A 21617-nucleotide genomic window follows, 5' to 3' on the forward strand; every position below is an offset into this window, starting at 1 on the left:
AACCAGTTGCATCAACTTCTTTTATTTATTAAAAATGACAGCAATAGAACCAAGTATGAAGCTAGATGTTCTTAACATTTTAAGAAATAACGCGGATGATGATATAGAAATTGGGTAATACTGCAGTTAAGCGGCGTAAAATAATTTTTAATTTTCGCTTGATTAAACTCTGCGATGGTGAAAATGAAAAAAAAATTAACCTGTAAGTGACGTTGCGAAATGTGAAAGAAAACCGCATTCGAAATATGGAAAAATTCGAAATGTTTAAAAAGAAAAGAAAAGAAAAGCCTCATAGAAAAGATAAGTAAAAGTAATAGTCACTGCTAAATTTTTTTATTTTTTCATTTCTATTATACGTATTGTAACTATATATACAAACATTAATTTTAATTAATTCTGCACTGAATAAATTGTTTACATTAAGTAAATAGTTATTCTTAGTTAACATGGTAAGTCTTTGTTTAGATGGCTATGTAACGTGTTGGTCATGGGAAACCAAGTGCTCCAACAACTATTGTTGCTAAAGATGAAATCCTGAACCACGTGTGTTGCTGGCGTCAAACATTTAAAGGGTTTCCAATATTTTCGGCGTTTCTATCTTGTCCCAGCAAACATGTCAGCGTTGATTCAACGTTGAAAACCGGTCGCATCAGATGTTGCGGAAACGTTGACAAAGTAATCGATTTTGCAAAGATATGTAACGTTGTTAAAGACACGTTGATTAAATGTTGTTGCGTAACGTTGTAAAAACGTTACTAAAAGACGTTACAAAAATGTCGCAACTAAACGTTGAAAAAATGTTACTAAAAAAGCGTTGCATAAACGTCGCAACATAACGTTGAAAAAACGTTACTAAAAAAGCGTTGCTTAAACATTGTTAAAGCAGTCGATTTTGCAAGGATTTGTAACGTTGATAGTAAAACGTCGATTTAACGTTACTCAAAGACGTCGAATAAAGGTTGAAATATAACGTTGAATCAACGCTTATATATATATATATATATATATATATATATATATATATATATATATATATATATATATATATATATATATATATATATATATATATATATATATATATCTTGAAATGGCAAATAAATATATATATCTTGAATTGGCAAATAAAACAAAATTGTTTGTTGAACTCTACACTTGCAATATTTCCAAAATCGATTTTTAATACAACAGTAATATAGAATGATAAATATAAAAAAAGCCTAAAATATACAATTCATAGATATATATAAAAATATAAATACTTTTTTAAAGATTTATATGTGTGAGTGTCTGTATATATTTATACAATATATAAAAATACATTTTACAGGACATCGTATCGATAGGCCAGGATATCATTGAGATACAGAATCTAAACCAAAAAATAAAACTTTTATCATTAGTGGTCTGAGAGCAAATGTAAAAAAAAAATTATAATGAATTAGTATGATTATTAATAAATTTATAAAGTAAAAACAAATATATATAATATATATATATATATATATATATATATATATATATATATATATATATATATATATATATATATATATATATATATATAAACTTTTACTATCATCAGTTTCTCTGAAGCAATCTAATTAGCTGACTGTAGTTGCTTAAATTTGAAAAGCTTGAATAAAACAATTTATAATACAATGAAAGATTAAACAAATAAACGTATATTTAAGAAAAAGCGCTTTACACAAGACACAAACAAAATCATATCACATATCCTAAAATGTCATTAAAAAACTCTAAACTTCCGATTACTGCTTTCTAGAAAAATTTATTGGCAAATATTTCAGAATTGATTTTACAGCTTCATAAATCCCTGCTTCAGCTGGGTATCTTTTTGAGACACTCTTTAAAATATAAAATTCAAACTTAAATGCTATTAGTAAACATACAATTTTGTCTTTGAAAAAGCAAACTTTTGTTTGGCTTTGTTTGTGGAATTGATTTGTCCCTTCATGTTTAACAAACAGCGCAACTCAATCGTTAACAGTCTAAAAAGTTAGTAATTATTTGAATCAATATTTACAATATTGTACAATGCAACATTCATGCTACAGGAAAGAAAGCATATAATGATATGCTTAAAAAAGCGTATAATTATATTTAATATAATAAATATATTTTGCAACTTACCCATTTAGAAAAAATGACACTGTCATTTAATGTAGTATCTAGCTCAATAAGTTGTTCTATTGAACTCAATGCACTTATTTGCAGATCTTCGCATATATCTGAAGAAACATTTTGAAGATCCTTTACCATATTTTCAATTTCTAAAAGTTGTTTAAAAACCTTTTTCTGAAATTCTAAAAAAAAAAAATGCAATTTATTAAGCACGTATGTACGTTTTTTTTTTAAATACATACAACTCTTTTTTTTTTATTCTTTACCATATAAAAAACAAAGAAAAGACAAATCCAAAAAGAAACACAATTATTCACAAACATAATTACTCACATTCTTCTTTAGATTCCTCATTCCAGAGTCATGAAATTAAATCCTTCACATGCTTCTTTATCTATTAATAATTATTTAGTAAAATAAATATAAACCATAAATGTAAAAACTAAAATGTAGAATAAGTGTAAACAGATTACAATATATATCTAGGCAATAATAATAAAATAAACAGATTCAAAATATTACTTATCCCAAATTAGAAAGAAAAAAGTTTATTTGATATTGCACTTCACTATTAATATAAAACATTAATAATAGTTTTTTTTATTCATATTTAACAATTAATATAGCAATGAATACAGTAAAAATAACCAACCATCTTTTACCCAACAAGATGGAACAACTGCCTCTGTTTCAATCTTATTTTCAAAATAAACAACTTAAGCCCAAGATTGTGAAGCCATTATAATAGATTATCTAAATGGATATCTTTTATATATATATATATATATATATATATATATATATATATATATATATATATATATATATATATATATGTATATATATATATATATATAATTTATGTGTATATATACAAATAGCTGTCATGTTTTGAAAATATTTGAGGTAGAAGTTGAAAAACTTTTCTACCACAGGATGTTTGCCACTAAAATACCTCCTCCAACCAAAAGTCTTTTAATGGTTTACTACTCCAACAACTAATTTAAAAATGTCCAAAGTTTGCTACTGACTGAGCTGAAATTCATTTTGTATAGATATTTATATACATTTATGTGAAACTTTAAAAAAAGCATGAATATATAATACAGACATACAAGCACACAATGTGTCTTTAAAGTTTAGTCTGTTAACAGACTAAATTTAGTCTGACTTATTATATTTTATAAGCTTTGATATTACTTTGTACATCTGAACATTGTTAAAATAAAGTACTATTTATAACTAAGAAATAACTTTTTTAAAAAAGTTGAGCATTTTATTAAAATAGTCAACTTAAAATAAAATAAAAATATAGACAAAAATAACCTGAATAAATAGAATTTACCCTGAGATTTATGATTATTATATACACTTTGATATTAAATCTAAAAGTTTTAAATTAGTCGCATTAAAAATAGGTTATAAAATATAACTTTAAAATATTTTTTATACCATCTGCATGCATTCTATTAAGTTTTCCTTGCCTTTCCACTACGGCAAATTATTTTTGTAATGGCTACATCGATGAGACAAAAATTGTCAATGTGCTACTTCCTCAACATTGCGAAAGCAACGTTTTATTAACGTTGGCAAAAAAACACTTTTTCAACGTTTTTTAATTACCACATTTTCAACGTGGGTATATGTAACGTTGAATAAACGTTGTTTTATAAATAGCTTAAATACGTTGAAAAAGCAGCTAATGTGTAAAGTTGATAAAGCTTAAACTTTGCGACGTTTTTACTGTGATTATTTGCGTACTTTTATTCAACGTTGAATAAACGCGTTTTTTTGAGAAGTTAATTTACGTTGAAATTTAAACGCTTTTTCAACGTTGAAAATGTAAGGTTTAAAAAGCGGTTTATTTTTAACGTTGATTATGCATAAATTTTGAAACGTTTTTAAAGTGGCTTTTTGCGTAAAGTGATTCCACGTTGAATAAACGTTTTATTTTGAGAAGCTAAATTACGTTACAATTTCAACGCTTATTCAACGTTTCAATTTACCGCGATTTAGTATACAAAAACGGACATTGATTCAACGTTGAAAAGACGTTGTTTTTGTCACTGTAACGCTTTTTCTACGCTGCGACCGGTTTTCAACGTTGATTCAACGCTGACATGTTTGCTGGGGTGTGTCTCGTCAGTATCCTCTGTAGTTGATAAATAAAAAAGCTATTTTCATAGCCACATATTTTTTAAAAACATTTTTAGCAAGAACAATTATTGTGGTACCCTATTTCCATAATTGTAACAAGAAAATGGCCTAAAACAATCTAAAATTGTACAATCATAAAATATACAAATTTAAATTCTTTACATAATTAATAATGTATTAAGAAATATTAAAAATATAAATGATAAAATAGTTAAATATTAACAATAAAAACAAAAGATAAAAATATTAAACAAAAACGTGTTTAAAAAAATAACCACTTTGAAATTTATATACTTAAGTTTTTAAAATTATTTTAAATACTTTTGGCCTCTGCGAGCGAGAGCGATAAAAGCAAAAATATTAAATGATTTTACGCCGCTTAACTGCAGTATTACCAACACCTCAATCATCATCGCTTCTTTGTTATAGGTTCTGCTTTAAAAGTAACAGAAAATTATATTTTTTCGAAAAACATCTGTATGCCAAGGTCCAACAACAGTACAAACAACAACAGGTGGGCGCTACTCCACTTTCTCCCCCCCCCCCCCCTAATTTTATGATTGATTCTGATAGAGAATTTTATGCTGATTAAGAATCGTATAAAAACATGGGTCTCAAAATCAACGGAAAGTGCTCTAATCTGATGTTGAAAGTACAAAAATATACCACAAATCGCTAATATTCGCCATCTTGAATTCACTAACTTTACGGTTGATATTGTTTTTAACCGCAAAACATTGCCAGCCTGGTTTTTACTATAAGGAATTTTTTCTGGTTTAATATAGATAGCGATTCCACGGCTCAACGAAAAACATCTGACGTTTGACAAAAAACACGAAATTTTCTTTTTATTTTCTTTTCTCTTTTTATAACAAGCAGTGCCGTGGCAAAGGCCCCCCAAACCCCCCATTTGGGGGGGGCCCACGAGATATAAGGGGCCCGTTTTTTAAAAAATGATAAAATTTTTTATGGCATTTTATTATTTTAACAGATAATTATCAATTATATTCAAACTATAAAATAAAATAAATGCTACTAAGACAATTTTAATGTGAAAAAAAACAACTGATGAGAATGGACATCCTTGTTTAGTTTCTGTATCTATATAGTAGCTTAACTCTAAAATTTTTACTCATACTTTTATGAAAAACACGGAATTTTTTAATCTTGACATGTTTCGTAGTTAACATACTACATTTTCAAAAGATTAAATAACAATTTAAAACTCTGGATATAAATATAAAATCAAAATTTGAAGACATTACAGAGAAATATTAACCGACAAATAGAATTGTTACAAACCAATAAAAATTATAATACAAATTATGATATCATAAATAGCATGCAAAAAATTATGTAAATAAAACAAACTAGATTGACAAATTTATATTATAATGAACAGTTTATTTAAAGATGAGTTTTCCTATTTCACATGGAGTTTTCACACCGGGATATTTCCCGGTGGGCCGTCAGCAATACAACATTTTAAAATTTTATAATATTTTAAAAAGTATTTTCTTTAATTTTTTTAATAACTTTCTAGAATAGTAATAAAAAATTGTGAGTTGAAATACGATTTGAAATATTGATTTCTGCGTGTCAGTTGCTTCATTTGACTGTATGATGTGTGTGTAGTTGGTTAAACCGAAACGCAATCGTCATTATTCAAAATTCGTAGTGAGCGTGGCTGAATCAGCTGAGCCGGTAAGTTTATTATTTTTAGGAGACATTATTATTTTTCATTTAATTTATTTGTATAAATTAAATAGGTATAGTACTATAGTAGGACCTAAAAGTAAATTTTATAAACTATCTGTTCTATTTTTAGGTATTAATTATTGGAATGAAGAAAGTGAAAAGTGGTGCAGCTAAGAGAAGAGAAGCAGCTGCAGCCAGGGAAGTAATAACTAAGTACCCCAAACTTACACAATTTTTGAAACCAGCAGTTCAAGCTGATGGTGAATCAGTAGCAATAACAGAAACCAATAATGATGTTACAGCCAATGCAGAAAATGATTCTGTTTCTTGTTTTGGTTTGTCTGCTGAAGGAGACTCTAATATGGCAATCTGTGAGTGTATACCAACTGCCACAACACTGCCACTTCTTTTTCTCAGTGATGATCCTTCTGATTGGCCAGAAAATGTTTCTGATGCACAGAGGTGTGACATTGTTGAACGTGGTGTAAAGCAAATTGAGATAGATTTTCCACACAATCAAGAAAGACGACGATTTTCAGTGACTTATTATAAACGACAGATGAAGAATGGAGAAACTATTGTACGGTCATGGCTTGTGTATTCTATGAAAAGTAATAAAGTTTTTTGCTTCTGTTGCAAACTTTTTGGTATATCAGATTCACCATTCCGACAAGGGATGAACACATGGGAAGGTTTATCCAAAAAACTGAATGATCATGAAACAGGAAGTACACATCTCAGGTGCTTTGAACAGTGGATGACATTACGAAAAGGTAAACTGTTTTAAAAAAAATTTTGTCATTAAATATAATAAATATTTATATATTTTACCAAATTCAACATTGCAGGCATAATGAATCAAACAACCATTGATGAGCATCAATACAAGTTGCTTCAAAAAGAGCGAAAATTTTGGAGAGCAGTATTGGAACGATTACTAGACATCACTCTATTTCTTTCTGCGAGGAATCTTGGATTCCGTGGTTCACAAGAGGTCATTGGTTCCAAGAACAATGGAAACTTTCTTGGGTTGTTTGAATTGATGGCGAAGTATGATAGTGTGCTCGATGAACTTTTACGTCGGATTCAGAAGAAAGAAACTAATGAACATTATTTGAGCAATGATACCCAGAATGAGTTGATTGAATTGTTAGCCAAGGAGATTGAAGCCGAAAACCTTTCCAAAGTAAAGAAAGCGAAATATTTTTCCATTATTTTGGATTGTACGCCAGACGTTTCACATAAAGAACAAATGAGCATAATCCTACGATCAGTAGTTTGCATTCCTGGGACAGGTATCAACATTTCTGAAAATTTCTTTGGATATCTCAAGGTAGATGATACCACTGGAAAAGGGCTTTTGGATGCCTTTCTAGATCAGACAAAAAAGTGGGAATTAAATATTCTTGACTGTCGAGGCCAATCCTATGATAACGGTGCTAACATGAAAGGAAAGGCAAAGGGTGTTCAAGCTAGGCTTCTTCAAATGAATCCCAAAGCTCTATATGTTCCGTGTGCAAACCATTCACTTAATCTAGTCATTGTTGACGGTGCAAAGTCATCCAACAGTGCAATTACTTTTTTCGGAGTTCTTTCAAGATTGTATACACTCTTTTCATCATCTCCTGCTCGATGGCATATTTTAAAGTCATGTATACCCATTTCTGTCAAGCCTCAATCCGATACCAGATGGGAAAGTAGAATAAACTGTGTGAAACCTCTTCGCTATCACCTGAAAGAGATATTAGAGGCATTAGAAAAATTGGAAGTGTATGCTCTAGAGAAGAGAGATGGCGCAACAGCTACAGAAGTATGTTCGCTGATGGAATATATGATGACATGGCCATTCATATTGTCAATCGTTATTTGGTATGACGTTTTATACCAAATTAACAAATCAAGTAAGCTTCTGCAGTCCTCTACAACTTCCCTTGATGTCTTGGATAGTGAAATAAAGGCCACATATGCATTTCTTCAGCAATATCGTGAAACTGGATTTTCAGACGCACACATGAAAGCATCAGAAATCGCAGAAGTGTTGGACATTGCAAAAATTTTTCCAGAAGTGCGTTCCCGACAAAAAAAGATGATTCATTCATACGAGTGTGCCGATGAAGCTCACACCATCCAATTAGAACAGAAGTTTAAAGTTGATTTCTTTTTACCACTCCTTGATATGTCAATGGGATCAGTAAAGGAGCGTTTTGAACAAGTCAGTAGTATCACAGAGCTCTATGACTTCCTATACCGTTCTGAGAATCTTATTCAAATCTGTAAAGAAAATTCTTTGTCTTTATATTGCAAAAATTTGCAAGCAAAGCTTGGCGATATAGATTCGGATGATCTGGAAATGGAATTAAAACGATTTGTCATAGTGGTACAGGAGAAAGAAAGTACTCACATGAAATCTGCACATGATTTTCTTAATTACATTTATAAAGAAGAGCTGCAAGAAACTTATCCAAATCTTGCCATTGTGTTACGCATAATCCTTACCTCACCAGTAACTGTCGCAAGTGCTGAACGTAGCTTCAGCAAGCTAAAATTGATTAAGACTTTTCATAGGTCAGTATATTTAATCTTGCTACTTTATACATAATAGATGTAGCTCTATGCATTTCTTTTCACTTTTTATAGGTCAACAATGGTTGATGACCGCTTGTCTTCTCTGGCGATGCTGTCAATTGAGAACGATGTGGCAAGAAAATTAAATTATGAGGAGATAATCAACAAATTTGCAAGTATGAAAGTTCGCCACAAGTCATTTCTGTGACAATTGTGAATATGTGATTTATTACAGGTTTTGAAGTATTACCAATATAATATAACAAACATTATTCTGATAATTATCCGTACATATACGTTTGTCTATACTTATATGTCTTATTTTTGATGTTTTTAGCCTTTAGAAAAAATGTGACGCATATATATCCTGTAATGTGATGCCACAAAAATAGGGCCCAAAAAAATGATTTGGGGGGGGCCCAAATGTACCACGCCACGGCACTGATAACAAGTATTTATTTATGTTTTTTTGAAGAATAGATTCTAAGGATTTGTATACAGAAATTATGTATATATATATCTATATTCCTTCGCATATTTTATGACGTTTTTTATTTTTATTTTCGCGACGTAAGAATCATTGTATATGTTTATTTGAATTATAAAAAAATCGTCTGGAATGGCTAATATAGACGCGTAAGTTCTTTCCAGAGCTATCAGGCAGACGATCGAGTTATAAAGTTATAAAACGTGTCGCTCTTGCGAAATTGCGATTCCTTCTTATGAAATTTAGTTTTGTAACAGAATTTACGATTATTTTTTCGGTTATTTTTTTTTTTTTTGTTATTAAAGAAAAAAATTAATTGGAAAGACAAACTTTCATGGAGTAATAAAAAAGGGCTTTCTTAATGTTCTTTGCAAAAAATGTTCTTAATAATTTTGTGTGGCTATGAAAATAGCCGTTTTTTGATTTACACAACCTTAGGCATGAATTATAATGTATGTTACGTTTGATGCACACAGGATGTCAAACAGGATATGCTGTTAAAACTTGATCCCAAAAGTGAAAAAACCGGTGTTCGGAAAATCTCTGCATCCACATAAACTCGGATAAATAATCAGCTACCATTTCGCGATTAGTTGGCCCCATCATTGATTTGAATTTTGCTTTTGCTCGACACCACATAGCTTCCACGTGATTTGTTGTTACACCTGTCTGTGGATCTACAAAGTTGAGGGTGTGGTTAACGGTACCATGTAAATATGCTGGAGCTTGCAAATCATTATATGCTCTCCACATGTCACTCCAGACAATAGAGCCAGGAAGTATTCATTGATGTATGATAGGAATTAATGTTGCAGCATCGCGGTTCTGGACAGGAATCAAAAAGCCTTTCTTCGTTGCAGGTTCATACCCACCAAATATCCACTGCTGCGGGATTATTCTACCAACTTGATATTTTCTTCGACAAAAAACAGATTCATCTATTTCAACAATGCACCCTGGACCGCCTATTGGATCAGGGTTATTGAGGAAATATGAGACGCAAATGTCTCTGCAAAATTGATTCCAATCAACAATGGTGCTGTCGTTTCCGATATTTAACTCTTGCCTTAAATCACTTATTGATAATCCCCGGCTCTTACCTGCACTTCTACTCCAAGCGTAAGTTAAGCCCAATATTTGCCACAATTGTAGGTGAGATTTCTCAAAGAAGCTGCCTTTTCTAATGTTAAAGGTTCTTTTGCAGCGCTTGACTGGACATCTCCAAATAACTTGATCAACTGACCCATTCTTTGTTTGCTGTGTGCAGGGCACGTTACATACACTACAATTCATGCTTTCAGCGAGTAAACCATAAGTTCTGCACCAGTGAATTGTAGCTTCGATATCGTATTTGAATTTTGCTCCTATTTCTGTCAAAAAAAGTGAGTCAAAAACGTCTATTGTTGGTCTTCGAAGAGCCATGATATGTAGATAAATGAAGAAGCAGAAAAACTATTCTGAAGCACTCCTTTTTATATGACAAACATAATGAAAATGAATTCACGGGGGGTTAACTTGAAGTTTTAAAAGAAAGTCAATAGTTTTAAAGAATTATTTTTATAATTAAAAAATTTTTATCTTGTTTTAAAGTGAATTGTAAAATATAATCAATGAAAGAATTTTTCAACTTATTTGACAAAAGTTTTAAAAGACACTCAAGGTAACAAACTAAGAATCCAGTTGAAGCAAATTGACGCGATAAGAGTAAATGCCATTGAATTTCATTACCTGGTAAGAGAAAAAAAATGCGGTCAATACACCTGATTATGAAACTTAACGCACCGGTTCTTTGTTCTTTTATTCGAAATCTTTTATATAAAAAATAAAAACCAGGCTGTTGATACTTTGAAAGGATAACTTTTAAACAAAAAAAAATCACTTTTCAAGATGGCGAATATTAGCGATTTGTGGTATATTTTTGTACTTTCGACATCAGATTAGAGCACTTTCCGTTGATTTTGAGACCCATGTTTTTATACGATTCTTAATCAGCATAAAATTCTCTATCAGAATCAATCATAAAATTAGGGGGGGGGGGAGAAAGTGGAGTAGCGCCCAACAGGTGTGTGTTTTTTGCTCTGGTTGATGTCCATATTTTAAAAATATTTTTTTCTTCATAATTTTAGCTATAAGTGTATATAGCAGCTTAACTATTATATATCTAAAACTATATTTTATTACATCATCCTATATATATATATATATATATATATATATATATATATATATATATATATATATATATATATATATATATATATATATATATATATATATATATATATATAATATTTTTAGGTTGTGTTCTTTCACCAGATTTATGTAACATCTTAAAACAAGAATGTCTAGGCTTTGTATGGTCTTCAGTCACTGAGGCAGCAACACACAAGATATTTAATTTGGCTGCAGATTCTACCAAAACACCAGGAAATTTATGTGCTAAACTTGCTTCATCCATGATGAAACAGAGATATGATATGAATTCATCAGAGTTCAGTGAAAATTTGAACCAGAATCTAATTAAAATTCTGCAATTAAGTTGGTTGACTGGCTCTGGTAGAGAAAAACGACCTTCATCGATTAATGGTTTATGTTTGAACTCCAAGTTAAAAGATATCTAGAATACTATATTAGTCTCAAGTGGATTAGAAGCATATTTTGCAGGAAAACACCTCCTATACCATTTTATAATAACTAGAGTTTATGAGAAACACCTTATATGTTGTAATAACCAGCTGAAAAATAGATATTTAATCACAGAAGATCTTGCATTGACTTCTCAAGAAGAGAAGATACTGCAATATGTTTCTGGTTTTATAGTATTTTCTTTGGCAAATTGTTACAAAGACCAAAATAATAAATCAGCAAAAATTATCTTACAATTATTAGAATCATGGAGAGAAAAATCAGACCAAGGCATGGTGTTTGAAAGCATTTATGATTACACCAAGACATGGACTGAAAAAATAAACAGAGGAGGTTTGTTTTGTGTGAATACAGAATTTTATTTATTTATTTATAGAATAGAAAGAGTAGCACGTGAAACTTTAAACAAGTCTTTATTGACAACTTACCAAGGTGAAGATCTACGAAATGTTATAATGACAATGTTACAGCAGAGCCAGCTCATTGACTCTATTTGGGCATCACTTACTCGAGATGTTAAGGTTGAGGAATTGAAAGGAATTTTAAAGGATGTTATATTTAAAAAGTGGATAAATTTAAGGGCAAAATCATTTTTTGATGCATGGATACAGATAGCCAAAAGAAAGACAAATAATATATCAAGTAAAAGTGAGCCATCCATACGAAAAACCCTTTACAGAAAAAAAAAGTCGACAACAAATTAACTTTTTGAAAATGATTTGTATTTTTATTATTGAATACTCAATGAAAAACAAAAATGTTGAACATCTAAAATAAGTTCATGAACCAACCTTTAGATAAGCCTTTAAGCAATGGGAAGGGATTTACACACAGATATACCTTAGTTCCCTTACTTATTGCACCTGCTGTCTATACGGGTATTTTGTTGTTTATACTTTACATAGTTAACACACATGGATGTTTTTAAGTTGTTTCTCTAGTTGAGAAAATTCAGTTAAAAAATAATTTTTGGTACATTAAAATTTAAGATTTAAAAATAGATTGGTTAAAAAGGTGTTTTTTTTTTTTTGCATAATCATTCAGTACTTAGAGAAAATTGGTGAGTAGGATTAGTTGCATTTAAAAAAAAAAAGGTTGTAAAATTACAATAACATAAAAAAAAAATGCTTAAGAAATATGATTAGTTTCAAACGGTCAATTAGGACAACCTTCCAATACCAATTCACTACGGATTAACAAATCATATAAATAGACGTATTCCTAATGATGCGTTATTTTTTCGACCTTTTATGAGATAAATCCTCGTCATGAACATCCAGTTTGAACATCTCTCTTTCTCCACCTCGTGTGTTTCCACTCATAACATGGATTAATCCATCGCCTGCAACATTCAAACCCAACACATTTCGATTGAATTCTTCTAAAGTAGGGTTTTCGTTACAACCTCCCCTTCTTCGTTGCTTTGAAAAGTATTCTTCTATCGAGTCTTGTGTAAATTTCTCAGACAGCAAAAATGTAACACTGTCTTCCAAAAGAAGAATCTTGCCCAATGCCACAAATGAATGCACTAAAAATACAAATGTGTTTTATTGCATGCTACAGAAAAAAACTAAATCAGAATGGAATAAGTGTTACACCAAATAAAGAAAACATTACTATATAATATTGACAATAGAAAAAAAACTTACATTAACTAACTTTTAAAATTGTTCTAAAACCATGGGCGCCGGCAGGCAAGGGCAAGGTGGGGTAGTTGCCCCCCCCCCCCTGGAAAAAACAATAACAAATTTTGATATTCACAAAATTTCTTTTAACTGTTTATTTCACTATCTTATCAATTTAACTCATTTATAGTTTACTCACCGTAATGTAAATGACAATAGTTTAAATGAAATATCACTATCAAATGTAATGACTTCCACGATGGCGGAGGCTTTTTTATAAAGGCATATTTTATATTTTTTAAAAAAGATGTTTGAATGAAGGTTTAAAAAAAAATATGATGGAAATAGATCATAGAAAAATAAAAAAGGAACAAATAGAAAAAAACATTAGATAAAGGAGAAGTATAGAAAACAAAAAGAAGAGAGGAAGAAAAAAAAAGAAAATAAAGGAAATAATAATAAAAAAAAAAGAAATCGAATTACAATAACAAAGTTTTTACGCAAACAAACAAACTTCGAACTAACGAAGAAAAAATTGGATGCAGTGATCAAATTTTTTAAATTATTTTTTAATGTGTCAGTTTCATTTACTTTTTTATGCTGTTGTTTTTTTGTTTGTTGGCAAAATGTTTCTTGTTTGTATTGTATTTCTATTTATTTTTTTCAAGACAGCGAGTACGTACGTACTTTTATCTTTCCATTCAAATAACTGAATACGTTGCAACAAAAAAAAAAATGCTTATTTCCAAGATGTCGAACGAATTTGTTGGGAACGAGAAAAAGTATCTTCAACTCCTTGAGTTATATACCCAGCAAACATGTCAGCGTTGAATCAACGTTGAAAACCGGTCGCAAAAGATGTTGCGGAAACGTTGACAAAGTAATCGATTTTGCAAAGATATGTAACGCTGTTAAAGACACGTTGATTAAACGTTGTTGCGTAACGTTGAAAAAACGTTACTAAAAGACGTTACAAAAAGGTCGCAACTAAACGTTGAAAAAATGTTACTAAAATAGCGTTGCATAAACGTCGCAACATAACGTTGAAAAAACGTTACTAAAAAAGCGTTGCTTTAACGTTGTTAAAGTAGTCGATTTTGCAAGGATTTGTAACGTTGATAGTAAAACGTCGATTTAACGTTACTCAAAGACGTCGAATAAAGGTTGAAATATAACGTTGAATCAACGCTTATATATATATATATATATATATATATATATATATATATATATATATATATATATATATATATATATATATATATATATATTGAATTGGCAAATAAAACAAAATTGTATGTTGAACTCTACACTTGCAATATTTTCAAAATCGATTTTTAAAACAACAGTAATATAGAATGATAAATATAAAAAAAGCCTAAAATATACAATTCATAGATATATATAAAAATATAAATATTTTTTCAAAGATTTATGAGTGTGAGTGTCTGTATATACATTTATACAATATATAAAAATACAATTTACAGGATATCGTATCGATAGGCCAGGATATCATTGAGATAGAGAATCTAAACCAAAAAATAAAACTTTTATCATTAGTGGTCTGATAGCAAATGTAAAAAAACAACGTTAATGAATTAATATGATTATAAATAAATTTATAAAGTAAAAATAAATATATATATATAAATATAAATATATATAAATATAAATATATATATATATATATATATATATATATATATATATATATATATATATATATATATATATATATATATATATATATAAAACTTTTACTATCAATAAAACAATTTATAATACAATGAAAGATTAAATAAATAAACGTATATTTTAGAAAAAGTGCTTTACACAAGACACAAACAAAATCATATCATATCCTAAAATGTCATTAAAAAACTCTAAACTTCTGATTTCTGCTTTCTACAAAAATTTATTGGCGAATATTTCATAATTGATTTTACAGCTTCATAAATCCCTGCTTCAGCTGGGTATCTTTTTGAGACACTCTTTAAAATATAAAATTCAAACTTCTTGCTTAAATGCTATTAGTAAAAATCTGCATACTTAAAAAGTTTAAACAAAACATATTACCAACTAAAACACGATACAATTTTGTCTTTGAAAAAGCAAACTTTTGTTTGGTTTTGTTCGTAGAATTGGTTGCCCCTTCATGTTTAACAAACAGCGCAACTCAATTGTTAACAGCCTAAAAAGTTAGTAATTATTTGAATCAATATTTACAATATTGTACAATACAACATTCATGCTACAGGAAAGAAACATGTAATGATATGCTTAAAAAAGCGTATAACTATATTTAATATAATAAATATATTTCGCAAACAATTTTTAAATTATCCATTAAAAACCATTCCCATTTCGGCTTGGAAAGGTGTAGAAAATTTACCTACCGCTCAATAACATATTTTACATTATCTTTTAAGTTAACTCCACCAATTTTTGCTATTTGTGATACCTGCTTTCAAAAAAATCTTTAATCAATGTTTAAATAATTATATAATAAAAGGCAATCTTTTATAAAATCCCTTACATTTTTAAACAAATTAAAAAACATTGAAAGTTGAAAAAACAAAAAGTAATTATGTATAGAATGACAAATTATAATAAATAAAATAAAATTATATTGTTTAATCAACTTTTCAGTTAATAATATAAATGAATTTACCATGACAACATAAAGAAAAATTCAAAAAATTCAAAAAATCAAACTAGCAATAGCAACAGGGCAACTAACCCATTTAGAAAAAATGACACTGTCATTTAATGTAGTATCTAGCTCAATAAGTTGTTCTATTGAACTCAATGCATTTATTTGAAGATCTTTGCATACAACTAAAGAAACATTTTGAAGATCCTTTACCATACTTTTAATTTCTAAAAGTTGTTTAAAAACCTTTTTCTGAAATTCTAAAAAAAAAATGCAATTTATTAAGCATGTTTATACATTTTTTTTTTAATACATACAATTCTTTTTTTTTTATTCTTTACCATATAAAAAACAAAGAAAAGACAAATCCAAAAAGAAACACAATTATTCACAAACATAATTACTCACATTCCTCTTCAGATTCCTCATTCCAGAGTCATGAAATTAAATCCTTCACATACTTCTTTATCTATTAGTAATTACTTAGTAAAATAAATATAAACAATAAATGTAAAAACAAAAATGTAGAATAAGTGTAAACAGATTACAATATATATCTAGGCAATAATAATAAAATAAACAGATTCAAAATATTACTTTTCCCAAATTAGAAAGAAAAAATTTTATTTGATGATGTACTTCACTATTAATATAAAACATTAATAATAGTTTTTTTTATTCATATTTAACAATTAAAATAGCAATCAATACAGTAAAATTTAATGACCTCCAGTTACTTTAATTCTTTTAACTCTGAGCTTGTTTAAGGAATCATCAATTGGAAACTTATTATAGGCAGCTTTCATTGCATGAACACCAGTTGGCCAAAATAACCAACCATCTTTTACCCAACAAGATATAACAACTGCCTCTGTTTCGATCTAATTTTTAAAATAAATAGATATCATTTTTTTTATTTACATATATATATATATATATATATATAGGGCTACCATATGAAATTTTGGAAAAATCAGGACATCATGTCTTTTTTAACCTGTCAAATCAGGACAAATAAAAATAAGCAGAAAGTCTAAATCAGGACAAAAGCTCGTCACACTAAAAGTGAAAATGACAAAAAATACAACATTAAAAACCACCTTTATTTTACATTTTTGTAATGACTACAAGAATTATTTCTTGGAGATTGGGATTTTTTTTTACTTTAAGTTAAAGTAAAAGTTTAACACTAAAAAACCCTCTGTCACGAACTAGAAACTTCGTAAAAGCGGAAAGTACCAAACCAGCAAAAACAAAAGTAAAGTACTGCCTTATCATGTCTGCTACCACTGCCATTTCTGCCAGCACTGCCTAAAATTGCAAGAAAATAGTAAAAATTGAATGGAGAAGTTGGAGTTGCCAAGTCACCATTTTTCTCTTTGCTTTATTTTTTAGTTTTTGTCAAAATGATATTTTTTTCTTTTTTGTTATGGTTTTTTAAAATCAGGACATTTTGGCACCTGATCAGGACAGTCAGGACAGACCCTTCAAATCAGGACAGTCTTGATGAAAATCAAGACTATGGTAGCCCTATATATAAATATATATAATATATATATATATATATATATATATATATATATATATATATATATATATATATATATATATATATATATATATTTATTTATTTATTAAAACGAATAAAAACACCTTTTTATGGAACTCTGAGTTTCATGCCTTTCGACAATCATCAGCCATTGTGTGTGTGTGTATATATATATATATATATATATATATATATATATATATATATATATATATATATATATATATATATATATATATATATATATATGTAATGTATATATATAATTTACGTGTATATATACAAATAGCTGTCATGTTTTGAAAATGTTTGAAAAACTTTTCTACCACAGGATATTTGCCCACTTAAATTCCTCCTCTAACCAAAAGTTTTTTAATGATTTATTACTCCAACAACTAATTTTAAAATGTCCAAAGTTTGCTACTGACTGAGCTGAAAATTATATTTGTATACATTTATGTGAAATTTAAAAAAAAGCATGTATATATTATACAGACAAACAAACACACAATATGTCTCTAAAATTTAGTCTATTAACATACTAAATTTAGTCTGACTTATTATATATTATTAGTTTTGATATTACTTTGTACATCTGAACATTATTAAAATGAGGTACTATTTCTAACTAAGAAATAACTTTTTTTAAAAAGTTGAGCATTTTATTAAAATGGTCAACTTAAAATAAAATAAAAATGTAGACAAAAATAACCTGAATAAATCGAATTTACCCTGAGATTTATGTATATTATATACAATTTGATATAAAATCTAAAAGTTTTAAATTAGTCGCAATAAAAATAGGTTATAAAATAAATCTTTAAAATATTCTTTATACCATCTGCATGCATTCTGTTAAGTTTTCCTTGCCTTTCCATTACGGCAAATTAATTTTGTAATGGCGGCATCAATGAGACAAAAATTGTCTATGTGCTACTTCCTCAACGTTGCAAAAGCAACGTTTTATTAACGTTGGCAAAAAAACACTTTTTCAACGTTTTTTAATTACCACATTTTCAACGTTGGTATATGTAACGTTGAATAAACGTTGTTTTATAAATAACTTTAATACGTTGAAAAAGCAGCTAATGTCTAACGTTGATAAACCTTAAACTTTGCGACGTTTTTACTGTGATTATTTGCGTACATTTATTCAACGTTGAATAAACGCGATTTTTTGAGAAGATAATATACGTTGAAATTTAAACGCTTTTTCAACGTTGAAAATGTAACGTTTAAAAAGCGGTTTAATTTTAACGTTGATAAAGCATAAATTTTGAAACGTTTTAAAGTGGCTTTTTTGCGTAAAGTGATTCCACGTTGAATAAACGTTTTATTTTGAGAAGCTAAATTACGTTACAATTTCAACGCTTATTCAACGTTTCAATTTACCGCGATTTAGTATACAAAAACGGACATTGATTCAACGTTGAAAAGACGTTGTTTTTGTCACTGTAACGCTTTTTCTACGCTGCGACCGGTTTTCAACGTTGATTCAACGCTGACATGTTTGCTGGGTAAGAAAGCATATTCAACACTTGAAAAACAAAAGCAGTATCAGCACGCACAGGAATTGTGGAAAATAGTAAAATATGATCAGTCTTTGTATGAAAAAAAAGTAAACGAATTGAAAGTGAAAGCAACAAAGTCAAAAGGATCAATCATGTCATTCTGGGGAAATGCTTTATCACCGCCTAGCAAAAAGAAAAAATATATCCATCTAGTGCCGTCTTCGTCAAATAAAATACAAAGTTTTCCGAACGCAACTACGACAGAGCTTGAAAGGATTGAACTTAGTAAGCCATTTTTTGTGATAATTTACAAACTTTTTCTCTCGTGATTTTCTATATATTGAATTCAACCGAATTGGTAATTAAACTACATTGTACAACTATATTGCAATCGCATAGTTTTATTCATCATAATTGGACAACTTGACCAATTTCTCTACATCCAATCTCTATAACTGTCAAGAATTTATAATAGTTTATTTTTGGGTATTTCCTAATTTAGATTTAACATCAAACGAGAAGGAAAGAGCAAATCCGGCGCAAGTTAAAGGTCAGAAGAAAATCTCAGATCTTGAATCACAGCTTTCATCCTTGATAATCTTACGCGATTCTGGTTTGTCTACTGTAACGAGGAAACAATTAGACAATGTGAATGAAAGCATAAGAAGAGAAAAAACAAACTTGGACAGGTAAATGTTAAGCGATATATCGAATAGAGCTTAGAAGTATAGAAAGACGTCTTGGCCATAAAAACCAAACTTTTAAGCAGGCAGCAACTTTCAAAATTTTTTTTTTCAAATTGTCAATAAGAATTTCTAATTGAGGATTTACAAAGTTCGCAGAATCCAGGTAACCTTCAGTATAGAAGGTTTTAAAACGGAATCAAAGATTTGTGTAATATTTTGTTTTCAGATTGATTCGTGAATCGGCACAACAAAGAAAACGGAGACAAAAACTTAAAGAGGGCATCGAAACAGTTTGTCAAAACAACCCTGAAGTATCAAGTGCTTTGAAACAGTTTATGCGAAACCATCCTGGACGACCACGGCTCGAAATTGATCAACCAGAACTTTTATCAACAATCATAAAAATTGTGCAAAGTTCATCAGCAGCAGACGAGCGTCGAAGAACAGAATGTCTTCGCAGTGTCTCCACTTTGGATGATCTTCAGAAAGAGCTGACGAAAATAGGCTTCAGCTTGAGCAGAAGTGGTTTGTACCTTCGTCTTTTACCACGACGTGAAAACACTTCTGAAGGAAAAAAGCATGTAAACACAGTTCCTGTGAAGCTACTACGTCCAGAAAATTCACTGCGAAAAAGAAATGACGATAGAATGTTTGCCAAATCTTTTATTGATGACATGTTTGAAGTTCGCAAATTGTTTGGACCAAAAGCTGTGCTTTTCATGTCCAATGATGATAAAGCCAGGGTACCGTTGGGTCTTACTGCTGCAAGCCTTCAAGCGCCGTTGTTGATGCATATGGAATACAAGGTCAAACTTATGGATCATGACTTTGTCGTTGGCCCACAGCACAAGTTAATCCTATCGGTGTATGGCATATGCGAAGTTAACAATAATGGAAATGTATCCTACAGTGGAGACACTTTCATACGCATAAGAAGTGGGAAACACGATACATCGAATGCTTTTACACATGCTTTTGATGTTAGGGAGCTTTTTGAAACCAAGTTGGTTAGACGTAAACCAATTATGTTAATGGAGACTGATGGAGCTCAAGATGAGGCACCACGCTTCCCTAAAACGTTAGCAACTGCTGTTGATCTCTTCCGCTTGGTGGATTTAGATGTCTTGCTTCATGGTGTGAATGCAGCTAGGCTTTCAGCCATCAACCCCATTGAAAGAAGAATGGCACCTCTTCCTCGTGATTTGGCTGGAATAGTTCTTCCCCATGATTATTTTGGCAATCACCTTGATTCTTCTGGGAAGACAATCAACCAAGAACTGGAGGTAGAAAATTTTCAAAAAGCGGCTGACGTTTTATCCCAAGTTTGGGAGAAAACGGAATTTGCGACATATGCAATAAATACTGGCCGAGCGAGGCAGCAATGAAACGGCACAAGAAAGCACATAAAAAACAAAAGATAAAGATTGATATGGAGAGTGATTTAAGTGAAAGTGAAGAAGTCAGTGAGAAGATTACTAATGAAAGATTAGAAGCAGAGTTCATGCCTGTTTTCCATAACATTTTCAATTTATTTAAGTCACCATTTTTGGAAATATAAATAGCTAAATGTAAAATACTCGCAACACGAATCCTTTCTAATTCATTTTTCTTTCCTTTCGTTAATAACTGCCCATTTTTTAGTTAAGTACAGAAAAATCTCTAACCAAAAATGTTGATCTTTTTTGTATTTAATGTTTTGAAAATTTTTTTTTTTTGGGGTGGGTGGGTGGGGAAGTCATACTTTTTTAATAAATAACGCGTACGTACGCAGAGGGGGAGGGGGTGGTTAAAAGCGTACAAGTGTGTACAAGGGGGGAGGGGGGGTCCAAAAGCATTGTTTTTACTGCGTACGTAATTTATGGACGTCCCCAAACTATTTTTGTTTCGATACG

The 21617-nt window shown here is 29.7% G+C and overlaps 3 protein-coding genes and 2 pseudogenes across 20 annotated transcripts; 3 read left to right on the forward strand and 2 right to left on the reverse strand.

Moving 5' to 3' along the window:
- Window positions 1-1144: 1144 nt before the first annotated feature.
- On the reverse strand, window positions 1145-19047 carry LOC149888383 (uncharacterized). 16 transcript variants are annotated; one of them, XM_090088572.1, is made up of 8 exons: window positions 18241-19043; window positions 17250-17290; window positions 16977-17038; window positions 16707-16860; window positions 16067-16164; window positions 15723-15790; window positions 15403-15517; window positions 14617-14855 (listed from the first exon to the last, which is right to left on the reverse strand). In XM_090088572.1, exons 4-7 carry the CDS (start codon window positions 16783-16785, stop codon window positions 15406-15408), a joined length of 357 nt encoding a protein of 118 aa, XP_089944698.1. In that variant the 5' UTR covers window positions 16786-16860; window positions 16977-17038; window positions 17250-17290; window positions 18241-19043; the 3' UTR covers window positions 14617-14855; window positions 15403-15405. The 16 variants fall into 16 exon arrangements, 11 of the variants coding, with proteins under 11 accessions (XP_089944692.1, XP_089944694.1, XP_089944698.1 ...); XM_090088573.1 differs by having other exon boundaries at window positions 18367-18389; XM_090088566.1 differs by lacking the exons at window positions 14617-14855; window positions 16977-17038 and adding an exon at window positions 1145-1372 and having other exon boundaries at window positions 18367-19047.
- On the forward strand, window positions 4696-12596 carry LOC149888384 (uncharacterized; annotated as a pseudogene). Its single transcript, XR_016452848.1, has 2 exons — window positions 4696-4816; window positions 11351-12596. The product of XR_016452848.1 is annotated as an uncharacterized LOC149888384 (transcript).
- On the forward strand, window positions 5223-9102 carry LOC145183194 (zinc finger MYM-type protein 1-like). 2 transcript variants are annotated; one of them, XM_090088560.1, is made up of 5 exons: window positions 5223-6006; window positions 6131-6773; window positions 6849-8565; window positions 8638-8800; window positions 8903-9102. In XM_090088560.1, the coding sequence occupies exons 2-4, from the start codon at window positions 6146-6148 to the stop codon at window positions 8771-8773; spliced, it is 2481 nt and encodes an 826-aa protein (XP_089944686.1). In that variant the 5' UTR covers window positions 5223-6006; window positions 6131-6145; the 3' UTR covers window positions 8774-8800; window positions 8903-9102. The 2 variants fall into 2 exon arrangements, with proteins under 2 accessions (XP_089944686.1, XP_079914653.2); XM_080058527.2 differs by having other exon boundaries at window positions 8638-8741.
- LOC149888385 (uncharacterized) lies at window positions 9836-10474 on the reverse strand. Its single transcript, XM_090089074.1, has one exon. It carries the CDS (start codon window positions 10472-10474, stop codon window positions 9836-9838), a length of 639 nt encoding a protein of 212 aa, XP_089945200.1.
- Window positions 18427-20679, forward strand: LOC149888386 (uncharacterized; annotated as a pseudogene).
- Window positions 20680-21617: the final 938 nt, after the last annotated feature.

Source organism: Hydra viridissima, unplaced genomic scaffold, assembly GCF_058129835.1.
Source record: "Hydra viridissima isolate aposymbiotic clone 2 unplaced genomic scaffold, HvirCarnegie_v1 scaffold_5, whole genome shotgun sequence".
In the NCBI taxonomy this organism is placed as follows: domain Eukaryota; kingdom Metazoa; phylum Cnidaria; class Hydrozoa; order Anthoathecata; family Hydridae; genus Hydra; species Hydra viridissima.